This window comes from Fomitiporia mediterranea (genome assembly GCF_000271605.1).
Source record: "Fomitiporia mediterranea MF3/22 unplaced genomic scaffold FOMMEscaffold_5, whole genome shotgun sequence".
Lineage (NCBI taxonomy): Eukaryota > Fungi > Basidiomycota > Agaricomycetes > Hymenochaetales > Hymenochaetaceae > Fomitiporia > Fomitiporia mediterranea.
This window is the reverse complement of record NW_006760390.1, coordinates 487,573-504,182: the sequence shown is the minus strand read 5'-3', so window position 1 is coordinate 504,182 and position 16,610 is coordinate 487,573. Positions and strand designations below refer to the sequence as shown.

Genomic DNA, 16,610 nt, shown 5'->3' with positions numbered 1-16,610 from the left:
TGTTGTATCTTACTCAAATTTTGCTCATTTTTACTTTATGTTTTTCTGGAATATGAAAGAAACTTTAAAAGTATAATTTTTACAACTTAGATCATGTAATTTGGTTAAGTATTAGTTGAGTTATGATAGATTTTGTATTTGAGTGTACTTAGTGTGACGAAAATCACAAATCGCGCGTGTGACAATATTTATGAAAATGACAGTAAATAGTCATTATCAAGGCAATCTACTAAAATGTTCTAAGGAATGGCTGTATGAAATTAATGGCTGGAGACGTCTTCAGTCAGTTTGCTGAAAGATCCGACTTGAACAATCCTCATACTTATTGTTGTACATAGTCATGTCAACTTGCCCCAAATGATAGGATTTTCGAGCCGGAAAAGTGTATCACTCTTTATTGCCTTCAAAGACAGTAAGTTGCTTCATAAGATCAGACTAATTCAACATACCAATTGATGATAATATTTATAAGTGGATACAAAGTGCTTTAGTACTTTTGTCAATTGTATGCTCAGAAACCAAGATCCAATCACATGTTCAAGGAAGTTAATTGATTTTGTAAGTTCATTTGGTCATTCTAGATCCCCCTTTTTTACGAAAAAAAAAACTAAACTAATAATATATATTATTTAAGTTCAATCATGCTTCTGTATGATTTATTGTTGATTTACATGATCTGTCTTTGACAACAATGACTTTATTGCTTCTTTAGGAAGCAATCTATCATATTCAACATCAGCTAAGGCTGAACAAAAGAGCTTCTGCTGTTCTTGCTCAAGTATGTCCAATTTATCGTTCTATTAAAGATATATACTGAGATGCATGCAAACAAAAGCAAGCAGCTTTTGCCTTGACTCGTTCAAATGACATTGTTGTTGTGTTTGAACCTACAACAGCCTTCAAAGCTGACAACAATAAAGGGAAGCCTGTCCAAGCAATGTTGTTAGAGCTTTATCATAAACTTGTACCACCTTCGGTTTGTGTTCTGCATTGCTTTAAAAACATAAATAACTAAACACTCGTATTATAGGACACAGGAGCCAAGGCAATATCTACATATTTATCTAGCCTCTGTGGTGAAACCAAGATTAGTGATTCATTGAGTCTTGGACCAGGCTCTAGGCCACATGTTTTGCAAATCCGCAACATTGTCAACTGTGTTGCTCTCCTAGGAGAGAAAATGACACTGCCCTCCAAGGATGAAGTGAAAAGTGCAGTAAACCATGACTATGTTCCCTACCAAACATCAGTACAGGCTGGAGACTTTGGCATCCTAGGAGCCCAAGGATTCAAGGAAAATGTGTTTGATTGTCTTGGAAACATAATTGATGATTCCTCTGGCTTTTTCTCAATCTCTACCACTTCAGTTTTCTGGAAATATATGCCAGTCATGAAGAAGGTCTCTCTTATGTGGGAAAATCCATTTACGTGAGTCATTACTGTAATGGATATATTGAATCCTATAATAAAGGATAACAAATATAGATGGGAGATTGATTTCAATAGTGCAAGAAATGACGGATTCGAGACTATAGCCACAGAATGGGGCTGCTGTGTATCACTCAATATTACACCATATGCTGCCTCACAATTCCTCGAATACAGCACCCCGTTTCTGGCTGATTGTCATGAGAATTGGAAGGATACAGTTCTTGGTCAGAAATCACATTTTGCATTATACTGCCTAATTTTGTGCTCATATATTTTGCAGTAACAAAGGTGGATTACTATGAATTGTATGAATTCAACATATGTGGTGCACAAGCAGATGCAACAGGAACAACTGCTATTCAGTCTCTTCCAACAATATATGCAATTCAACGACATGTGGGCAAGGCTACCGAACTTGTTTTCTCCAAAAGCCAAATAGACTTGCATACAAAGCCTACAGTTTTGGATGACTACATTCAATTCAAGAAGAAACGGTAAGTTGCACTCCATTTAGGGTCCTCAATGAGTGTTTTGAACCATCACTAAATATACTGCTTAGAATTGTGAAGGCAATCGATTATGTGCGTATCAACATGGACCAATGCGTAAAGAAAGTTACACGTATGGAGTCTCAACAGGAATCAGCCCTCAGAGGGACACAGTACAGTTCAATCAGCTGTCGAAGACATGTCGGAAGCGACCGTCCGCTATTCATGCAGGAGTACGAAGCACTACCTTTTTCGAGCAGTAGCAAGCACGAAATGACACCTGTATCGAAAGAAATATGATCGTTAACCTATAGTAGATTGGAGGACCAGGATACAGTGTAATAGTTGACTAACATAGAAATGAACGGTGACCCTTTAAGCTCTCTGCAACGCTTGGTAGCCAGGAATAGATCGTTACGGTCTTGCGCCAGCTATAAGGACCTGCATATGAAAGAGTTCGAAAAGCAGGAAAACAGTAATAGTTCAGGTGTTGCCACTACTCTAGACGAGCTTCATAACTATCGACGAGAGCGGAAATCCAGGAGCAGAAAAGGTGGTTAAAAGTTTCTTCGTGGAGCTTAAGGTTTATCTCGCAACCGGATCTCTTCACGATACTCGAGTTTGCCGACAAGGATGGAATGAATGTCTGTAACGACGAGGACGAAGACCAGTCGATTTATCCGTGCTTTCTAGCACTGGAAGTGTGCTGTGAAATGTACGATGCGATCACTTTGAGATCATCGGGTCTTCCGGCGGCAACACAGCCGTTAGCGACTCAATTCTATTCTGCCGTGTTCCATGCCGAGTATACGACGCCCAGAGGGCGGGTTGATCCATCTATCTTTTGGTGAATATCCACCTTTACCTTCGTTCGATGTGTAGCACTGGTAGAGTTCAAGAATACAAACTCTTTGAATACAACCAGCTAAAGTAAACCGTTTACTAGCCCATAACACATCCCTGTAGTAAAATAGTAAGATCAGATACAATACACTTATTGAAAGCATCCAATCTACCTACCTCGGTCAAAATTGGCTGGCAGCCTCAGGGTCATCCACATTCAACCAGTCCGCACCATCATCTAACAACTCCCGCCACACATTCGTCCTTGCATTAATAGGCCAGCCCGGCGTATCCCAAAACCGTGCCCGGATGCCCCTCGAATGCGCATCATTTACCAACGACACAATAGTGGTCCGCTGCTCATCGGTAATATTTTCAATTCCACTCCAACCGACCACTGCACCATAATCACAACTTGCAATCGGCGAGAGTGTGATATCCCAAGTCATGTTAAGAGAAGAGTTAGTGAGCTGGTTAAGCGGCGCGTCGAAGAAATAGTCTCGTGGCTCAAGAGCTTTGATTGGGTCCAGCGGCGAATTCCCCGTCCCGACAACAACCAACGGCTTCAGCGAGATAGAACCATTGCTGACGGTTGTCAAATATCCACGCTCGCGAAGGGGCTCAAGTGCTTGCAGGACCGCAGGTAGTGTTCTGGATTGTAATAATTTAAGCAATCAGATTGCCGAAAGACATGCACAAGGAATCCATACTCAACGCCATCCGTCTTAATGTCAACAAGAAGTTGAAGTGGTATATCGCCAGCCATGTCAAAGACGCCACTGAAATGTATTGCAGTCTTTGCTTACATAAAAGAGTTCATAGAGCTTCTACGTACTTTAAGGAAGTTTGGTTCACGGTGAACTTATTTTGGGGATTTTGCATTTCAATGATACCAACAAGCGGTTGGACATAGAGCGCATCGAAGGTTCGGTCATCTGAAAGAGCGGCTAATTCGTGCCCGACCTTTTCCATGCACGATGAAACGCGTTGGAAGTTGAGATCTTGGTATAGTTGCTCACAAATAACGTCCCATTAATTAGCCAGACGTCTGCCTCTACGGAAGCGGCACCAAAGCTCAATGCCGTCAAAAGAGGTACGTCGCGCCAATCTTCGGAGGCAAGTGTGCTTCCGTCAGACAAATAGAATAGCTAATGAATTAATGAGAGGCGCAGACAGTCGTTATGCGAATGCATTGGCTTGGGCTACAACCGGTTGATAAGCAACGTGCGGCATTAAAGCGCATTAGCCAAAGGGCATATTGTACGCACCACTATGTTCCTTGTGAAGTCCGACGGGTACTGCGGGAAAGAATTCTTAGAGCAGCCAAAGCCAGCGAGAGAAGCTTTAGTCATGTGCAAACCTTCAACAGCGATGAATTGCCAGACTCCAAAAACGCGATTTGGTCATCGATGCGTGGTCTTCCCAGACAAAGAGAGGCAGACAGAAACAAGGTAGCTATGCAGCCGCTAGATGGCTTCATGGTATATGGTTGAGGTCAAGGAAGACAAGGAACAGATTTGCGCATGGCCGTCACTTTATAAAAGCGCATCAGGTCCATCAATAGATCAAAATTGGAATTGCATTTGAGATGCACGTTCGTCATTAACAACGACGTCAGCATTCTGACTGACCAACGTTCAAGAGGATTTCACTTTTGTCACGGGGATGATCGAGCGCATCGTAGAAGCTTTGGATAAGAGGCGACCTCGACCGGAAGCAAAATCTGTACCAGCAACAGTGAAGATCTGCACTATATATATATTATAGGCCGCTAGTCCGTCTATAGGCGCCGATGCATGGGAAACCAACGGCCTGTGCCTGAGGTTATTACATGAAACGAAAACGACGCTTAGCGTACTTACGGGCAAACCGGCGGAAATTGTCACCGAAATATTGAAATTGTTAAACTCTCCTTGGTATAATGGGAGAAGAAGGGGAGGAGCGGCTGGCACTGAAGCGACTCGCGCACAACAAAACACGGCAAGTCGAGGAACCAAACTTGGAAACAATGGTCGTCTGACTGATTGAACTGATTCGATCCTCTCGAAGCCGAGGGTAACAAAAGACTTATAGAGTTTAGGATTACAAAAGTAGGCACAATGCACAGCTCTGGGCAACGTATTGGCGACGTGTTGAACGTTCATCCTCGTCTGAGACTCAGTGAGAGTCTTGCAACGTTGTCAGTGTCACAAAGCTGAGTCAGAAAACAGATTCCTATTTTGATAAGCGGGAAAATACGGTTTCTTTTGAATCCGTTGTTGACTCTTAGTCGCGCATAACCGTTAGCCGAGGTGTTTCAAGCCATTCTCCGGCGCTACGTCGAAATAAAGGGCTCCCAGTGTTTACGGTTGGGTGACCGCAGAACAATAAGAGTTGTCGTGACTAAAGGTGACAATTTGTATGGGAACTTCGCACCTCTCAGTGTGCTACGCGACAATTGCGGTTCTGAAAAAACGTGTGCTCAACTCAACAACACAGTGCACCTAATACGTCGACCTTCCTTCTGTCCACACAATCTTCCCGAGGCTCTTTCCTTCCTGTCAATGTCTCTATAAAGCCCACTCTCTTCTGCTCAGTGCTTCCTGCTTACCCATTCAAGTCTAGTCGGGCCGCGCGCTAGTATCCTGAACCCGGAGTGACACCTCGCTAGCTAAACTATATTCACTTCTCATACTCGTCCCCTCTCACACCTCTCCCGAGACTCGTACCTTCTTCCCGACTGACATTACAATGCCCTCCATTTCTCAGTCGTATGAAGTAATTCTGGACTTTACGAATGATACTCATGACTCCGCAACTGTGCAATTACTCAGAGACTATGGGCGTCCTTCAAACAGAATCGTTTTATTAAACCCGGGAGAGACTATGTCACTTGTACTGGACGCTGGCGATACCTACAAGTACACAGTCAAGACCAGGTCGAAAGTTGTAAACATAACGTCAGTAGGGCATACATCTGTTTTATCAAATGCAAGGGAGGTGCTCACTACTGCCTCCTGAATCGACAGGGCGCGAGCATGGCGAGACGTCGTCTGCGGTCTTTCACAGCTATTTTTACCTGGTTCATCTCCCTGGCCTCCTCAACTCGTAACCACACGCACACGGACGCCGGTAAATGGGATCACTGTCGACCGACATTTCCGAGAAACACGATTCTGCCTTTTCGACTACAGCGATCCCTAGTCTCGTGTAAACAATGTGACAGAGTGGTTAGTACGCCGAAATATAGTGCAAGAAATCAGAGGGCTGACCCCACTATCACCTCACCCCCTCAGTGTTCTATACCTCCTGATACCCGTCATGATACCGCAAGGCCCGGCGAACCAACAATAACGCTTTCGTTTCCCCACGCCATCCTTCCTCGACCTATACAGCCATTTAGTGCCTTAGTTTTCCGTCGTATATATTTCATCTCGTTGGAGAGAGTCTCATAGAGACGATTAGCCTGAGTTGCAGCCGGGAGCGAGCACACATCCGGGAGACACGGACAGGCCAACATCCGTTCCCAATCCACGTCGGTGCACAGGTTCCCCTGGCATCAGGTGATCCCCGTGAAAGCTTTAACAGGAACTGCTGAGAGAAAGAAGAGGACCCGAGCCGAGGCGACTGACCGTTGGGACCTTTCTTCTTGCGACTTCGAGTTCTCGACTAATGGTATTGGTTATCCGCCGTGCTTTATCCGCATGTGAATACTACGAATACAGGTGTTTCTCTTGCCTTTTCGCACCTCGGATGCCCTGGAGAACTGAGAAAGTGGATGGAATGCTGCCAGACAGTGGGAGAGCTGAGCAAGTCAAAGAAAGGGCAACCAACCGCATGTTCTGTGCGTGCCTTCGAAGTTAAGGACACGGGCAGCTCCGTCATCAGGAACAACTCCTGTCTGCGGCCGACTAATCTGCTAACTTACACGAGTTTCTCGCCCCCCGTCATTACCCTATTGCCACGCGTCAACCGCATTGCAAAGGTGATTTAACAATAAACTCTTGCTTGCAAATGCAATCTAAGTTTCGATCTTCGTAATCTAATTCCGTTCCGTATGGTTGTCATATTGGAACTTCTCCTTCCAGCTTTTCGTTAAGAATTCGTCCTTTACATACTTTTTTCCGACACTGGTAGAAAATCCAACATTTTCATCAGTTTATCCCAATATGGAAAACCAGACCAAATTGGAACAGTCCCACCATCTGCCGTCACTTGTATCAAACTCGGACAATATTTTTGGTTTTCTTCAATAATTTCAGTATCAAACATCTTGGAGTTCTGTATTATATAAAACCTCCGTACAGTACAATGTTTTACATACATCAATGTGCTCTCGAACCCATGCCAATATATTCGAAATTAGTGCAATCCTAAAAATCTCACGTCGTCCAATCTTTAACACGGCTAGTCGTCGGACATCCAGGTGACGGAGGTGACGAGAAGCGGGTTTCCACAAAGACTTTCAGAACACCCGACTGGCGCTGATCAAATGCCTTGTAAAGCTCGGGCATATCATCGAGAGGTACGCGGTGCGTGAGTATGCTGCATTAATATGCGTTAATGAGGATCAGAGGCACTAAGAAAGGCTATCTTTTGAACGTACAATGTCGGGTCAAACTTTCCTGGAATGATGTACTCATTGAGGATGGTCTCCCAATGTAAATGGACAGGAGCTTGTCCATTGCCGATGAAGCGAACTCCTTTTTCCATTAGTGCTCCGATATTGAAATTATTGGTGTAGCCCGCACTGTAGGACAATGGGATTGGTTAGGACAAGCTTCTCGAAGAACAAACTCAACATACTAGGCAGCAATTATTCCACAGCGACCCATCTTCCTAACAGACATAATCATCTCATTGACAATTCTGTTACAATAGATAAGTGGCGTTACGACATTTAAGTGTGTAATCTGCCCTACTCTGGTACGTCAGTTTCCATCATGAGAGTCTTCTGAACCTTGTGTGCGATCGTCTTCGGCTCATGGAAGGTACCTGTTCATGAAATAAAGAATCATGAAAAGAAGTTCTGCGACAATAAATAGGATAATGGCCTACCACAATCAATGGCAACGTCCAGGCCGCCGGGGACAAGTTCTTGGATACGTTTGACGACGTCCGTGTGCTCTTGGAAGTTGATAGGCTCAACACCTGACTTCTCCGCAGCAAAAACCAAACGTTCGGGAACGCGGTCAATGCCAATTACGCGTTTTGCGCCTTTCAACTTGGCCCAACGGGCAACATATTGGCCAATAGGACCCAAACCCTGAGATATTACACCAATGAGCTTTTCTAATGAACGGACGGAGCTGAAAGAAGTCCCACCCAAACACCGACGATGTCTCCTTCCTTTACGCCTGTGTCGACAACCGCGTGATAACTAACAATGTGCGGTCACCACTCAGCTCGTGGAATAAGGGTTTAGATTAAGAACTTACGATGTGGGAAGTATATCTGACAAATAAAGCGCCTGCTCATCCGTGACTCCGCCTGGGACTGGAAGCAGGTTCACTTCGCCAAATGGCACACGAACGTACTCAGCTAAGGACTAGTGTCAGTCCGATTTTAAATTATAAATGCCTAGTGTATTACCTTGGCCACCCGCGAATCCTCCTGTCAAATGTGAATAGCCAAAGAATCCGGCATCGCGATGACCATACATGGCATTTTGAAGGCTAGAATTATTCGTACGATCGCAGAAGGACGACAATTTCTTCTGGCAATATTCACACTTTCCGCAGGCAATTTGAAACGAGGCCACTACCCGGTCTCCTGGCTTGAGGTTTTTGACGTTTGGGCCAACTTTGTCAACCTTTCCCATGAACTAAAGTGGAACAAATATTAATGGAAAAGAATTGACAGGGAACGACACGATGCCAAACCTCATGGCCAAGGATATCCCCTTTCTGCAGAGTTAATATCTCTCCGTGATACAAATGCAGATCGCTTCCGCAGATTGTCGTTCCCGTGACAGCAATAATAACATCATCAGGATCGGTCTGAGAGGAGATTGTGCATAAATTTTGAAAGAAACAACCCGTGTAGATGCTCAAGCCTACCACATCTGGGACTGGGGCATCAATTATTTTAACATCTTCGACACCCATCCATGCGAGGGCTTTCATGATCATCTGAGACCCATTTTCGTCCACACGACCTCTATACTGAGGCGTGACATCGACCAGGACTGGGCCCATGTGCTATCCGGGAGAAGTTATCGAACGTTATGAATATCCTTCGAATGACCGGGTTATACATACATTCTGAATTGTATTTGCTGCTGCTTGCATTGCTGTTAATGGTATGATGAGCGTAGTATAAGATATGAAACTGCATGATTAAGCACGTTTTATATCGGACAGGGAATGTCCTTCCTTGGAGTGCGCATGGCTATTAGTATTAAGCTAGCTCATAGCGGACGTCATACATTGCATTATCAAGGAGCTTTTCAAGACCATCCGACGCCGATCACGTGATGATACATCAGTTTCGGCTAGAGCCGACAAGCCTCTCCCTCATATTCATCATGGACATTAGAACAGAGTTTGTTACAGTAGTCTGAGCTTACGACAAAAGTCACAAAGGTACGTGTCCGCATAACAACCTAAGCACTTGTTCGTTCTCTGTCCCTTAATTTTGCCCGCTGGCGTTCATACCATCCTGCTCCTGGGAGCCCAAGTCCAGGGTTACGTCTCCTGTTCAGAGCACCATACGTTGAAGACGTCGCGCTTTTATCTGAAGCTGGTAACCGGTCTCCAGCACGAAGTTGTCTCCGAGTACCCTCGTCAAAAGCCGCGGCCATCTTAGCACGGTCCGCCTCCTCTGACGCTGTTATCGCCTCGACTTCCAGGCGTACCTTCGGATGTGCCAGCGGCTCAGCAATCAAACGTTGCTATTTAAGAAGGCAATGTCAATGCAACGAGGTCAAGATAAAGATGGCATTTAAAGTACGAACAATGTGCTCCTCGGCTTTTGCACTTAGCTCTCTCATTCCTGTACTTGGCCGGTATCGAAGCACTTTCCTCAAGTTTTCCTGTGTGACTCGCCGTAATCGACCACCAATCCCCTCGTGCAGAAAACCGGGTTTCACAGCAGCTTTTTCGTGTTTGATGACTTTTTCGACACCTTCGATACCATTGGTGACAACATGCTCCGAGCCCCGAGAAAGTGAGTTTCCAAGGAGCTCCCAGCCTATTGCTCGGGCGGTCATTTCAAATCGCAGGTCCCGCGGGTTGTCGACGAGCTCCAGAATCGCATGAGGAGCATTGTCGCCTTTTCGGTTGCCGAATTTGTGGATACGTGTGTATCCTCCTGGGCGATTTGCATACCTGTGTGCCAGAGCACCAAACACCTTGGGAATTAAGGTGTGTTCAAGCAAGAAACCTTGAGCTTTTCGAGCCGCTGGTAGATCGCCTTTCTTGCCAAGTGTAATAAGCTACAATAAAACACATCTTAAGTTGCCGTTATGCCGCGAGAAGTAATTACATTGGCAGCACACTTTTTCTGCGAGTCTTGCAGCCTCCTTAGCCTTTGGAAGAGTCGTCTTGATTTGTTCATGCTCTATGAGGGATGTGACCATGTTCCTGCTTAGAATTAGATCGCTATTAAAAGAAGAAAAGCGTGGTGTCACGACCGTACCGTAGCATGAGCATTCTATGAGACGAAGTCCGCGAAAGTTTCCGAAATGCTACGCCATGCTTCATTATGGGGAGAGCGGCTGTAAAGGGTTATAATGAACCCTACTGGACCCAGTGATTTAGTGGGTGCCCGCGAAGAGGGTTGATGAATATGAACCGTGAAGACGGCGAACGGACAAGTAGAGTGGCAGCAAGTGAACACTCGCAAACCGGTAGTGGAAGGCGCGCCGGCCCTGAAACTGAAAACGAGCCGGAAACAGCCGACCAACTTGACCTTAACACAAACTCTGACGCGCTACGCAAAACTGCAAAAACGTCGTCGGAAAATAATGACTTTCCTCCGTGCTGCCTTTCGTTCTATACCGCGTGCTCGTCCAGTGAGCGCTATCCCACGGGCTGCGCTTTTCACGCGACAAAATCTTGCTCTGCAACGTGCTGCATACTCGGCGGCAGCAGCTCTCTCCAGGTCAGATATCCAGGCGCGAATCTTCGACGTGGTCAAGTCCTTCGAGAAGGTTGATCCATCCAAGGTCAGCCGCGGTGTTATTGCTTTTCATTCGTGCAGCTGCTCAGCCTCTCATCAATGTTTTTCCATAGGTTACCGATTCCGCATCGTTTGCAGGCGACCTTGGATTGGACAGCTTAGACGCGGTGGAGGTCGTCATGGCTGTCGAGGAGGTATGACTCAGCATTTTGCGAAGCATGGACAAACTATTCATTGCGCTGATCATGAAGGAATTTGGTATTGAGATTCCGGACGCAGAGGCTGATGAAATCCAAACTGTTCAACAAGGTCTGTACGCGTAAACGTTCCCTTGGCAGCTTCTTGTACTCATGTTGTGGTGCTGTTCGCTTCCAGCAATTGATTACATCGCCAAAACTCCGGACGGTGAGTCTTCGGTCATGTCTTCTACCAATCGCTCTTTGGCTTACTTTGGCATGTTCCAGCGAAATAATTTACCGTGTTACCCATCGCATGTAGCTCTCTCATGCAATAATGACACCCCTGCATTGGCCAGTTCCAAATATGTGTGCTGTCTTCTACCGAACTCTGACTGTTGCGATAAATGAACCGCTTGCGATCGCCGAAATGGAATCAAAACCTTACTGGGAAGACTCGCGCAAATGATTTGTTTCCTGCTCTTCCAAAACACTGATCCGGTGCCACAGCTGGACACGTGACAAACAGGCAATTATTGGGTATCTAGATCTAAAAGAAAAAGCTTATAAGGCAGAGCTGTGCAGTCGACATATCATCTCACCCACTGACCCCGCAATGTCTCCTGATCATTCCCTCACTGTCGACAAGCCATTGATAAACTGCAATTGCACCCTGGGCGAAGGTAGTATTCTTGCATCCACAAGACTCGTCCCCCCTCCCCCTATTGACTCTGTTTAACGAAATCAAGTCTCTTCTTTCTTTTATTCTTCCGCTAAACGGCACCATTTCTTCGCAGGCCCGCTGTATGACGATTCTACTGCTACACTACATTTCGTCGATATAGTCGAGAAGCGGGTAAAAGCAATAGCCCACCTTCTGGAAGCTCTTTTGCTTGCTCATTCATTGGTACTATAAAGGTCCTGCACTTTAACACAATTACCAAGGAGCTCCAAGTCGACCAGTATAACGAGGCCGTGTCGTGCCTTGCTCTTCGCCATGATGGTCAGGGCGTACGTCTGTCCTTCTTTGTCCCCGAAATGATTCTCATGACTCGGCAGCTAGCGTGCGCTGCCGCACAAGGTTTTGCCCTGATCGATCCTCAAACCCGCGAACTCACCTACGTCAGCAAACCTCTTCCACCAGATCAGGTAAATTTTGTTAGGTTCAACGACGGCGCATGCGACAGGTCCGGACGTTTCTTCGCCGGGACTGTGTGCTCGAAGGACCCGCAGATACCTGGGCAATTGTATCGGTACGACCCGAGTAGTGGTACGGCAACTCTCGTCGATGCGGGTCCGTTTACCGTAAGTAAACACCGTCGGCTACTCTTAGGCCCCATATATCAAGATAATTACTCTTCAGGACTGTAATGGTTTGGGTTGGAGTGCCGATGAGAAGACGATGTATACAGCTTATCTGGGTTTGAAGCAAGCTTTGAACTAACTGTTTTTGTACAGGTACCTGACGGATTCCTTGGTGAATCGAATTTATGCGTATGATTACAATGATGGCGTCCTTTCGAACAAACGCCTTTTCGTTGATACCTTAGCACTTGGACTCCCGAAAGGGACTTATCCTGACGGTCTATGCATTGATAGCGAAGGTTGTGTCTGGAGTGCTCGGTAAAGAATTATTTTCCTGCCCCTTTCGCACTGGACTAACCTTAAAAATTATAAGCTGGGGAGGCTCAAAAGTAGTGCGGCACTCAGCAGATGGGTCTTCTATACTATTTGAAATTCACTTCCCTACTGCGCTCAATATCACCGCCTGCTCCTTTGGAGGTATTTCCAATTAATTTTAAAGGAAACGAGAGAAGTATTCTTACAGACTTCCCGCTACCCCCGTTGTTCCGTAGGGGTCCAGAACGATCAACTTTTCGTAACCACAGCGCACTGCGGAGCGATAGGCGGAGACGCGTCGAGACAACAGCAATTTCCCGACTCCGGTAATGTCTTTCAGGTTGATTTATCCGGTCGATTTAAGGGAGGGCAATGGCGGTACAAATTTGCGCAGTGAGACTGCGTGCTGCTTTCGTTTCTCCTGTATATCGCCGATGGATTCTCTCTTCTGAGGTTGCCTAGATTCGTCTGAAAGGAACATGATCAAATTACTACTGCCAAAGTGTCTCGGAAGCATTTTTTAGACGTGGATCCCGCTGCGAAACTTGCTCAAATAGTGTATTCGCCGCACGTTTTATTGTCTACAAGCTCCGTGCCTATGACCCACCTGAACTCCATCAGAGTCATGGTCCAGGATGCGATTGCTTTAATACATCTTTGGGCGTTGTCTCGAATAACTTGCAACGTCAACCCGCGAAAGGGAGTTAGGAGGATCGTCGCTAGTGCCGATTGGCAAGTTTGAGTTGCTAAACAAGCGACATTCGAAGTGACTTACAGTGCATGCTAGTGCCAGAGTCGAAGAAGCTTAAGCCTGATTTTCTTTCGTTCCTCTGATATAGGAAGAGCGGAATTCGGAGAAGAGTGGACTCACTAAGCCCCAAAATCGTCGCCCGCGGCGGAGCTAGAGGGGGGTGCTTCTTCTGAGGTTCATTCGGTGTGTTCTCAATTCTAGTAGTGAGAAATGCAGTCATATCAGTTTACGAGTCATAATCCCCCTCGTCTTCTCCAGATGGATTGGTCTGCTCAGATCTTGCGGCAAGATACGCGACAGAGATCAGCGACTATTGTCTTGTGTATACTTTCACGGCCTTTATTGGCCCGAAGGTCGGAGGAGGGCCCGGCGGAACATTCGCACTCGTTATGATTCTACTCCAACTCAAACCATATCCCCTGGTCACCAGGCATCAGTAGGAATGCACGAAAATGAGTCGTGCCCATTCGCCAGGGCGTGTCTAGCTAAAAAAACCATGCACACAGACTTGGCGAAAGTTAGTTATTTAAACGTGCAACCCTGTCCCTGAAATGGGTCGTAGAGCATTTTTCAACGCGTCCCCAAGTTAGGCCAGTGACGTTGGGCCTTCAGGCCCTTCACGCATCACTCATCGATAACGGAAATGCGCTACCCACGCGCGAGAATATGGGCGCCAGTGTTCAACCTTCCCTCGAAGGACTTCGCTCCTGGGTTTTGCCGCGGAAGTTTTTGGTTGTATGGGTTATCCAAGGGACTCTTGACCATCACCCCATACCTGAAATAGATCCGGCCCCCCACTATGTTGGTATTCGGAAATGCTACTGACTTTACGCGATCTAGCTTTTGACAAGCATGCCCAGTGAGCAGGGGGGGTTTCTCCATTTGAGGCCGAAAGCCCACAGTCCATCATAGCTTACTCATGTATTGACCGACCAACTCAATGGCAAGCTTGCCAGCTCACGGGTTGGACAATGCAGACTAATACACTAGTACGACACCTGGATCCTTTAGTTTAGCCCCACATCCCGATCCAAGTGCCATAGAAAAAAAATGCAGTGATAGCGTTGTGGAGAGCTCGAGGTGATGCCGTCCCGAGAAGCACAGGGACAACGACTGCGCATTGTTTTTCATTTAATCTGACTCGCATCGATTAAAATGCTAGGACGTCAGATCCTTCTGCCGTGAATCTACGGGACGCGAGGGACACGTCAAAGACATAAAATGTTGTGTTGCAACAGGGCCAAACAAGGCCAAACAACATATCTAAAACCAATTCATTATATACCTGCTATTTTTGTCTCGCTAACTAACCACGCGCGCCCACCAAACATCTTTCTGACTAAATTTTTAAATAAGAAGCTGTTAATTTCCCTGTCGGATCTACTTTCCACACATGTCGCTTTTCAGGTTGCAGTGATTTTCGCCATGTACTTGGCTCCAGGCGATGAAGCAATCCGTAGAAGTCGGAATTCCAGTCCTCCATCTAATTGATTCGGAGCTATCGTGTATCGTCCCTTTGGTTCTTTAACGAACGCCGAATTACCGCAGAAACCTGAAAGTGGTTTCATAAGAGAAGCCTTATGATACCATGGTGCTGGTCACAAACATGTTCCTATTCGCTTGTATCTTTATTCATTCTACCTACTGTTATAATTCCAGTGACGGCAGGAATGCGAACTTCTGCGGGGAGAAATATTACTATTAGTGGCCTGTGATTACGTCTAGTACATAGTGTGTGAAATACAAAAGGAAGCAAACGATACAGTGGCGAGGGATTATAGCATATTACGATACAGAAGTGGGGGGGGAGGGGGAGATTCTTACATGCGTTCCTGTCTAATTCTTCTCCATTATTTCGTAGGTAGACATTGCGGTTGCAGTTTGAAAGCCATAAATAGCTTGGGACTTTTCAGGCCAACAGGCGGTTCACCGCCTTCTGTAGTTTTTCGAGGGGTCTAGTGATTAATTTCGAACGTGCAATCGCACGCTTGCCGTTCCGAACAGATTTATCAAAGTTTCCAACCATCTCGTAAGTCCCAATTGACGACATCGTCGTATCGGCTTCAGAGATATCAGGGGAACCAGAAGCGAAGCGCATTGCTTCGTAAGAACTATTTATGCTAAATGCGCGTTTGTGGTCCCGGTTTGAGGCAGGCAGCGAGTACGGATTTGTTCCTCCGCGTTTGGAACCAGCTGAGGAAGTATGAAGGGCCGATAATGATTTGGAGCGTTTCCGGGAAATTACGCAAAATTGATCGACTTTTGCCTCACGGCCTTGGATAACGTTCTCACTTGACAAAGATGGGACGGATCTTGCCGCTAATGGTAGAGAATAAGGTCGAAGAAGGACGACCTGATGACCTTCCTCAGAGGAGTCGTTATCGCTGAGTGACGCTTCCTCCGACGAGTTAGGGGGGAAGTCGCCGTCAAGAGCATCGTTTGGACTAGGAGAATAGAAACGCCAATTCCCAAAGTACGAGTAGACGCTGTCGCGTGATCCAGATGTATCAGCCTCAAGTCGGAAAGATGAGAAAACATCAGGCGCGAATGTCGGCGTCGAAACTTTCTGGTGAAATGAGAGCACATGGTCCAAATGAGGGGTCACATTCATCTTCGCGGCAAAGTCAGCGCCACTACGATATGGAGTGAAAGATGTAGGTGAACTCGTGCCGATGTCCTTGGAGCTTTCACTCGTAAATAACGAGAAACCTTGGCCTGCTGAGGGCGATACGTTTGTTCTCGTACCCTCGCCAGGGCGGTCTCGTGACGGAGTTGAGAAGGCAGATGAAGCATTAATGTCATTGGAGCTTGCGCTGACCAGCAAAGAGGAATTCTTGCCGAACGAAACGAAATCAACTTTACGTTCAAAGTTGCTGATACGGTACAATAGTAGTACGTACTCTGGCCCCAGATCGCGTACGCCGAATGGAACGCGAGGACTCCGGGGAAATACACGATGCTCCTTCTCCTGCCGTAAAGAAGGGATCGTAAGCAGGCTTGGAGCTTTCCCGGGCTATGCCATTGCCGGATTGTGCTTTACGCTCAGGCGTGGCTGGAGTGACTTGGGTGGCACGAGGTCTATGCACCACGTTTGAGGCTATCCTCCCCTCAACCATTGGAGCCTGAAGTCTAGTGAATGAATAGGAGTCTAAAAGATATGAGGCAGAAAGGATAAGCCCTTTCTGTGAAAATGGTGTGTAC

The 16,610-nt window shown here is 46.3% G+C and overlaps 7 protein-coding genes across 7 annotated transcripts; 4 read left to right on the top strand and 3 right to left on the bottom strand.

Annotated features, from left to right (window-relative positions):
• Positions 1 to 357: 357 nt before the first annotated feature.
• FOMMEDRAFT_27522 (uncharacterized protein) lies at positions 358 to 2,219 on the top strand (the record flags this gene model as incomplete). The annotated part of the gene is made up of 7 exons (XM_007265109.1): positions 358 to 412; positions 713 to 778; positions 897 to 976; positions 1,031 to 1,428; positions 1,486 to 1,655; positions 1,712 to 1,925; positions 1,991 to 2,219. The coding sequence occupies 7 exons, from the start codon at positions 358 to 360 to the stop codon at positions 2,217 to 2,219; spliced, it is 1,212 nt and encodes a 403-aa protein (XP_007265171.1).
• A 568-nt stretch (positions 2,220 to 2,787) lies between these two features.
• On the bottom strand, positions 2,788 to 4,934 carry FOMMEDRAFT_120720 (uncharacterized protein). The gene is made up of 9 exons (XM_007265108.1): positions 4,625 to 4,934; positions 4,123 to 4,574; positions 4,031 to 4,060; positions 3,937 to 3,964; positions 3,782 to 3,870; positions 3,598 to 3,725; positions 3,473 to 3,541; positions 2,940 to 3,413; positions 2,788 to 2,879 (listed from the first exon to the last, which is right to left on the bottom strand). Exons 2-8 carry the CDS (start codon positions 4,240 to 4,242, stop codon positions 2,945 to 2,947), a joined length of 933 nt encoding a protein of 310 aa, XP_007265170.1. The 5' UTR covers positions 4,243 to 4,574; positions 4,625 to 4,934; the 3' UTR covers positions 2,788 to 2,879; positions 2,940 to 2,944.
• Positions 4,935 to 5,301: 367 nt separating this feature from the next.
• On the top strand, positions 5,302 to 6,969 carry FOMMEDRAFT_139805 (uncharacterized protein). Its single transcript, XM_007265107.1, has 3 exons — positions 5,302 to 5,701; positions 5,771 to 5,971; positions 6,038 to 6,969. Exons 1-2 carry the CDS (start codon positions 5,493 to 5,495, stop codon positions 5,943 to 5,945), a joined length of 384 nt encoding a protein of 127 aa, XP_007265169.1. The 5' UTR covers positions 5,302 to 5,492; the 3' UTR covers positions 5,946 to 5,971; positions 6,038 to 6,969.
• Positions 6,970 to 7,123: 154 nt separating this feature from the next.
• Positions 7,124 to 9,031, bottom strand: FOMMEDRAFT_154646 (GroES-like protein; the record flags this gene model as incomplete). The annotated part of the gene is made up of 11 exons (XM_007265106.1): positions 7,124 to 7,286; positions 7,348 to 7,491; positions 7,548 to 7,610; positions 7,664 to 7,736; positions 7,800 to 8,007; positions 8,067 to 8,121; positions 8,180 to 8,282; positions 8,334 to 8,565; positions 8,624 to 8,740; positions 8,801 to 8,941; positions 9,002 to 9,031. The coding sequence occupies 11 exons, from the start codon at positions 9,029 to 9,031 to the stop codon at positions 7,124 to 7,126; spliced, it is 1,329 nt and encodes a 442-aa protein (XP_007265168.1).
• A 620-nt stretch (positions 9,032 to 9,651) lies between these two features.
• On the bottom strand, positions 9,652 to 10,444 carry FOMMEDRAFT_82225 (ribosomal protein L17; the record flags this gene model as incomplete). Its single annotated transcript, XM_007265105.1, has 3 exons — positions 9,652 to 10,176; positions 10,240 to 10,327; positions 10,380 to 10,444. The coding sequence occupies 3 exons, from the start codon at positions 10,442 to 10,444 to the stop codon at positions 9,652 to 9,654; spliced, it is 678 nt and encodes a 225-aa protein (XP_007265167.1).
• A 205-nt stretch (positions 10,445 to 10,649) lies between these two features.
• FOMMEDRAFT_105658 (acyl carrier protein) lies at positions 10,650 to 11,419 on the top strand. The gene is made up of 5 exons (XM_007265104.1): positions 10,650 to 10,908; positions 10,976 to 11,056; positions 11,114 to 11,171; positions 11,238 to 11,267; positions 11,327 to 11,419. The coding sequence occupies exons 1-5, from the start codon at positions 10,708 to 10,710 to the stop codon at positions 11,332 to 11,334; spliced, it is 378 nt and encodes a 125-aa protein (XP_007265166.1). The 5' UTR covers positions 10,650 to 10,707; the 3' UTR covers positions 11,335 to 11,419.
• A 235-nt stretch (positions 11,420 to 11,654) lies between these two features.
• FOMMEDRAFT_133015 (regucalcin) lies at positions 11,655 to 13,055 on the top strand (the record flags this gene model as incomplete). The annotated part of the gene is made up of 8 exons (XM_007265103.1): positions 11,655 to 11,721; positions 11,836 to 11,894; positions 11,957 to 12,049; positions 12,098 to 12,343; positions 12,402 to 12,442; positions 12,497 to 12,661; positions 12,717 to 12,820; positions 12,895 to 13,055. 8 exons carry the CDS (start codon positions 11,655 to 11,657, stop codon positions 13,053 to 13,055), a joined length of 936 nt encoding a protein of 311 aa, XP_007265165.1.
• Positions 13,056 to 16,610: the final 3,555 nt, after the last annotated feature.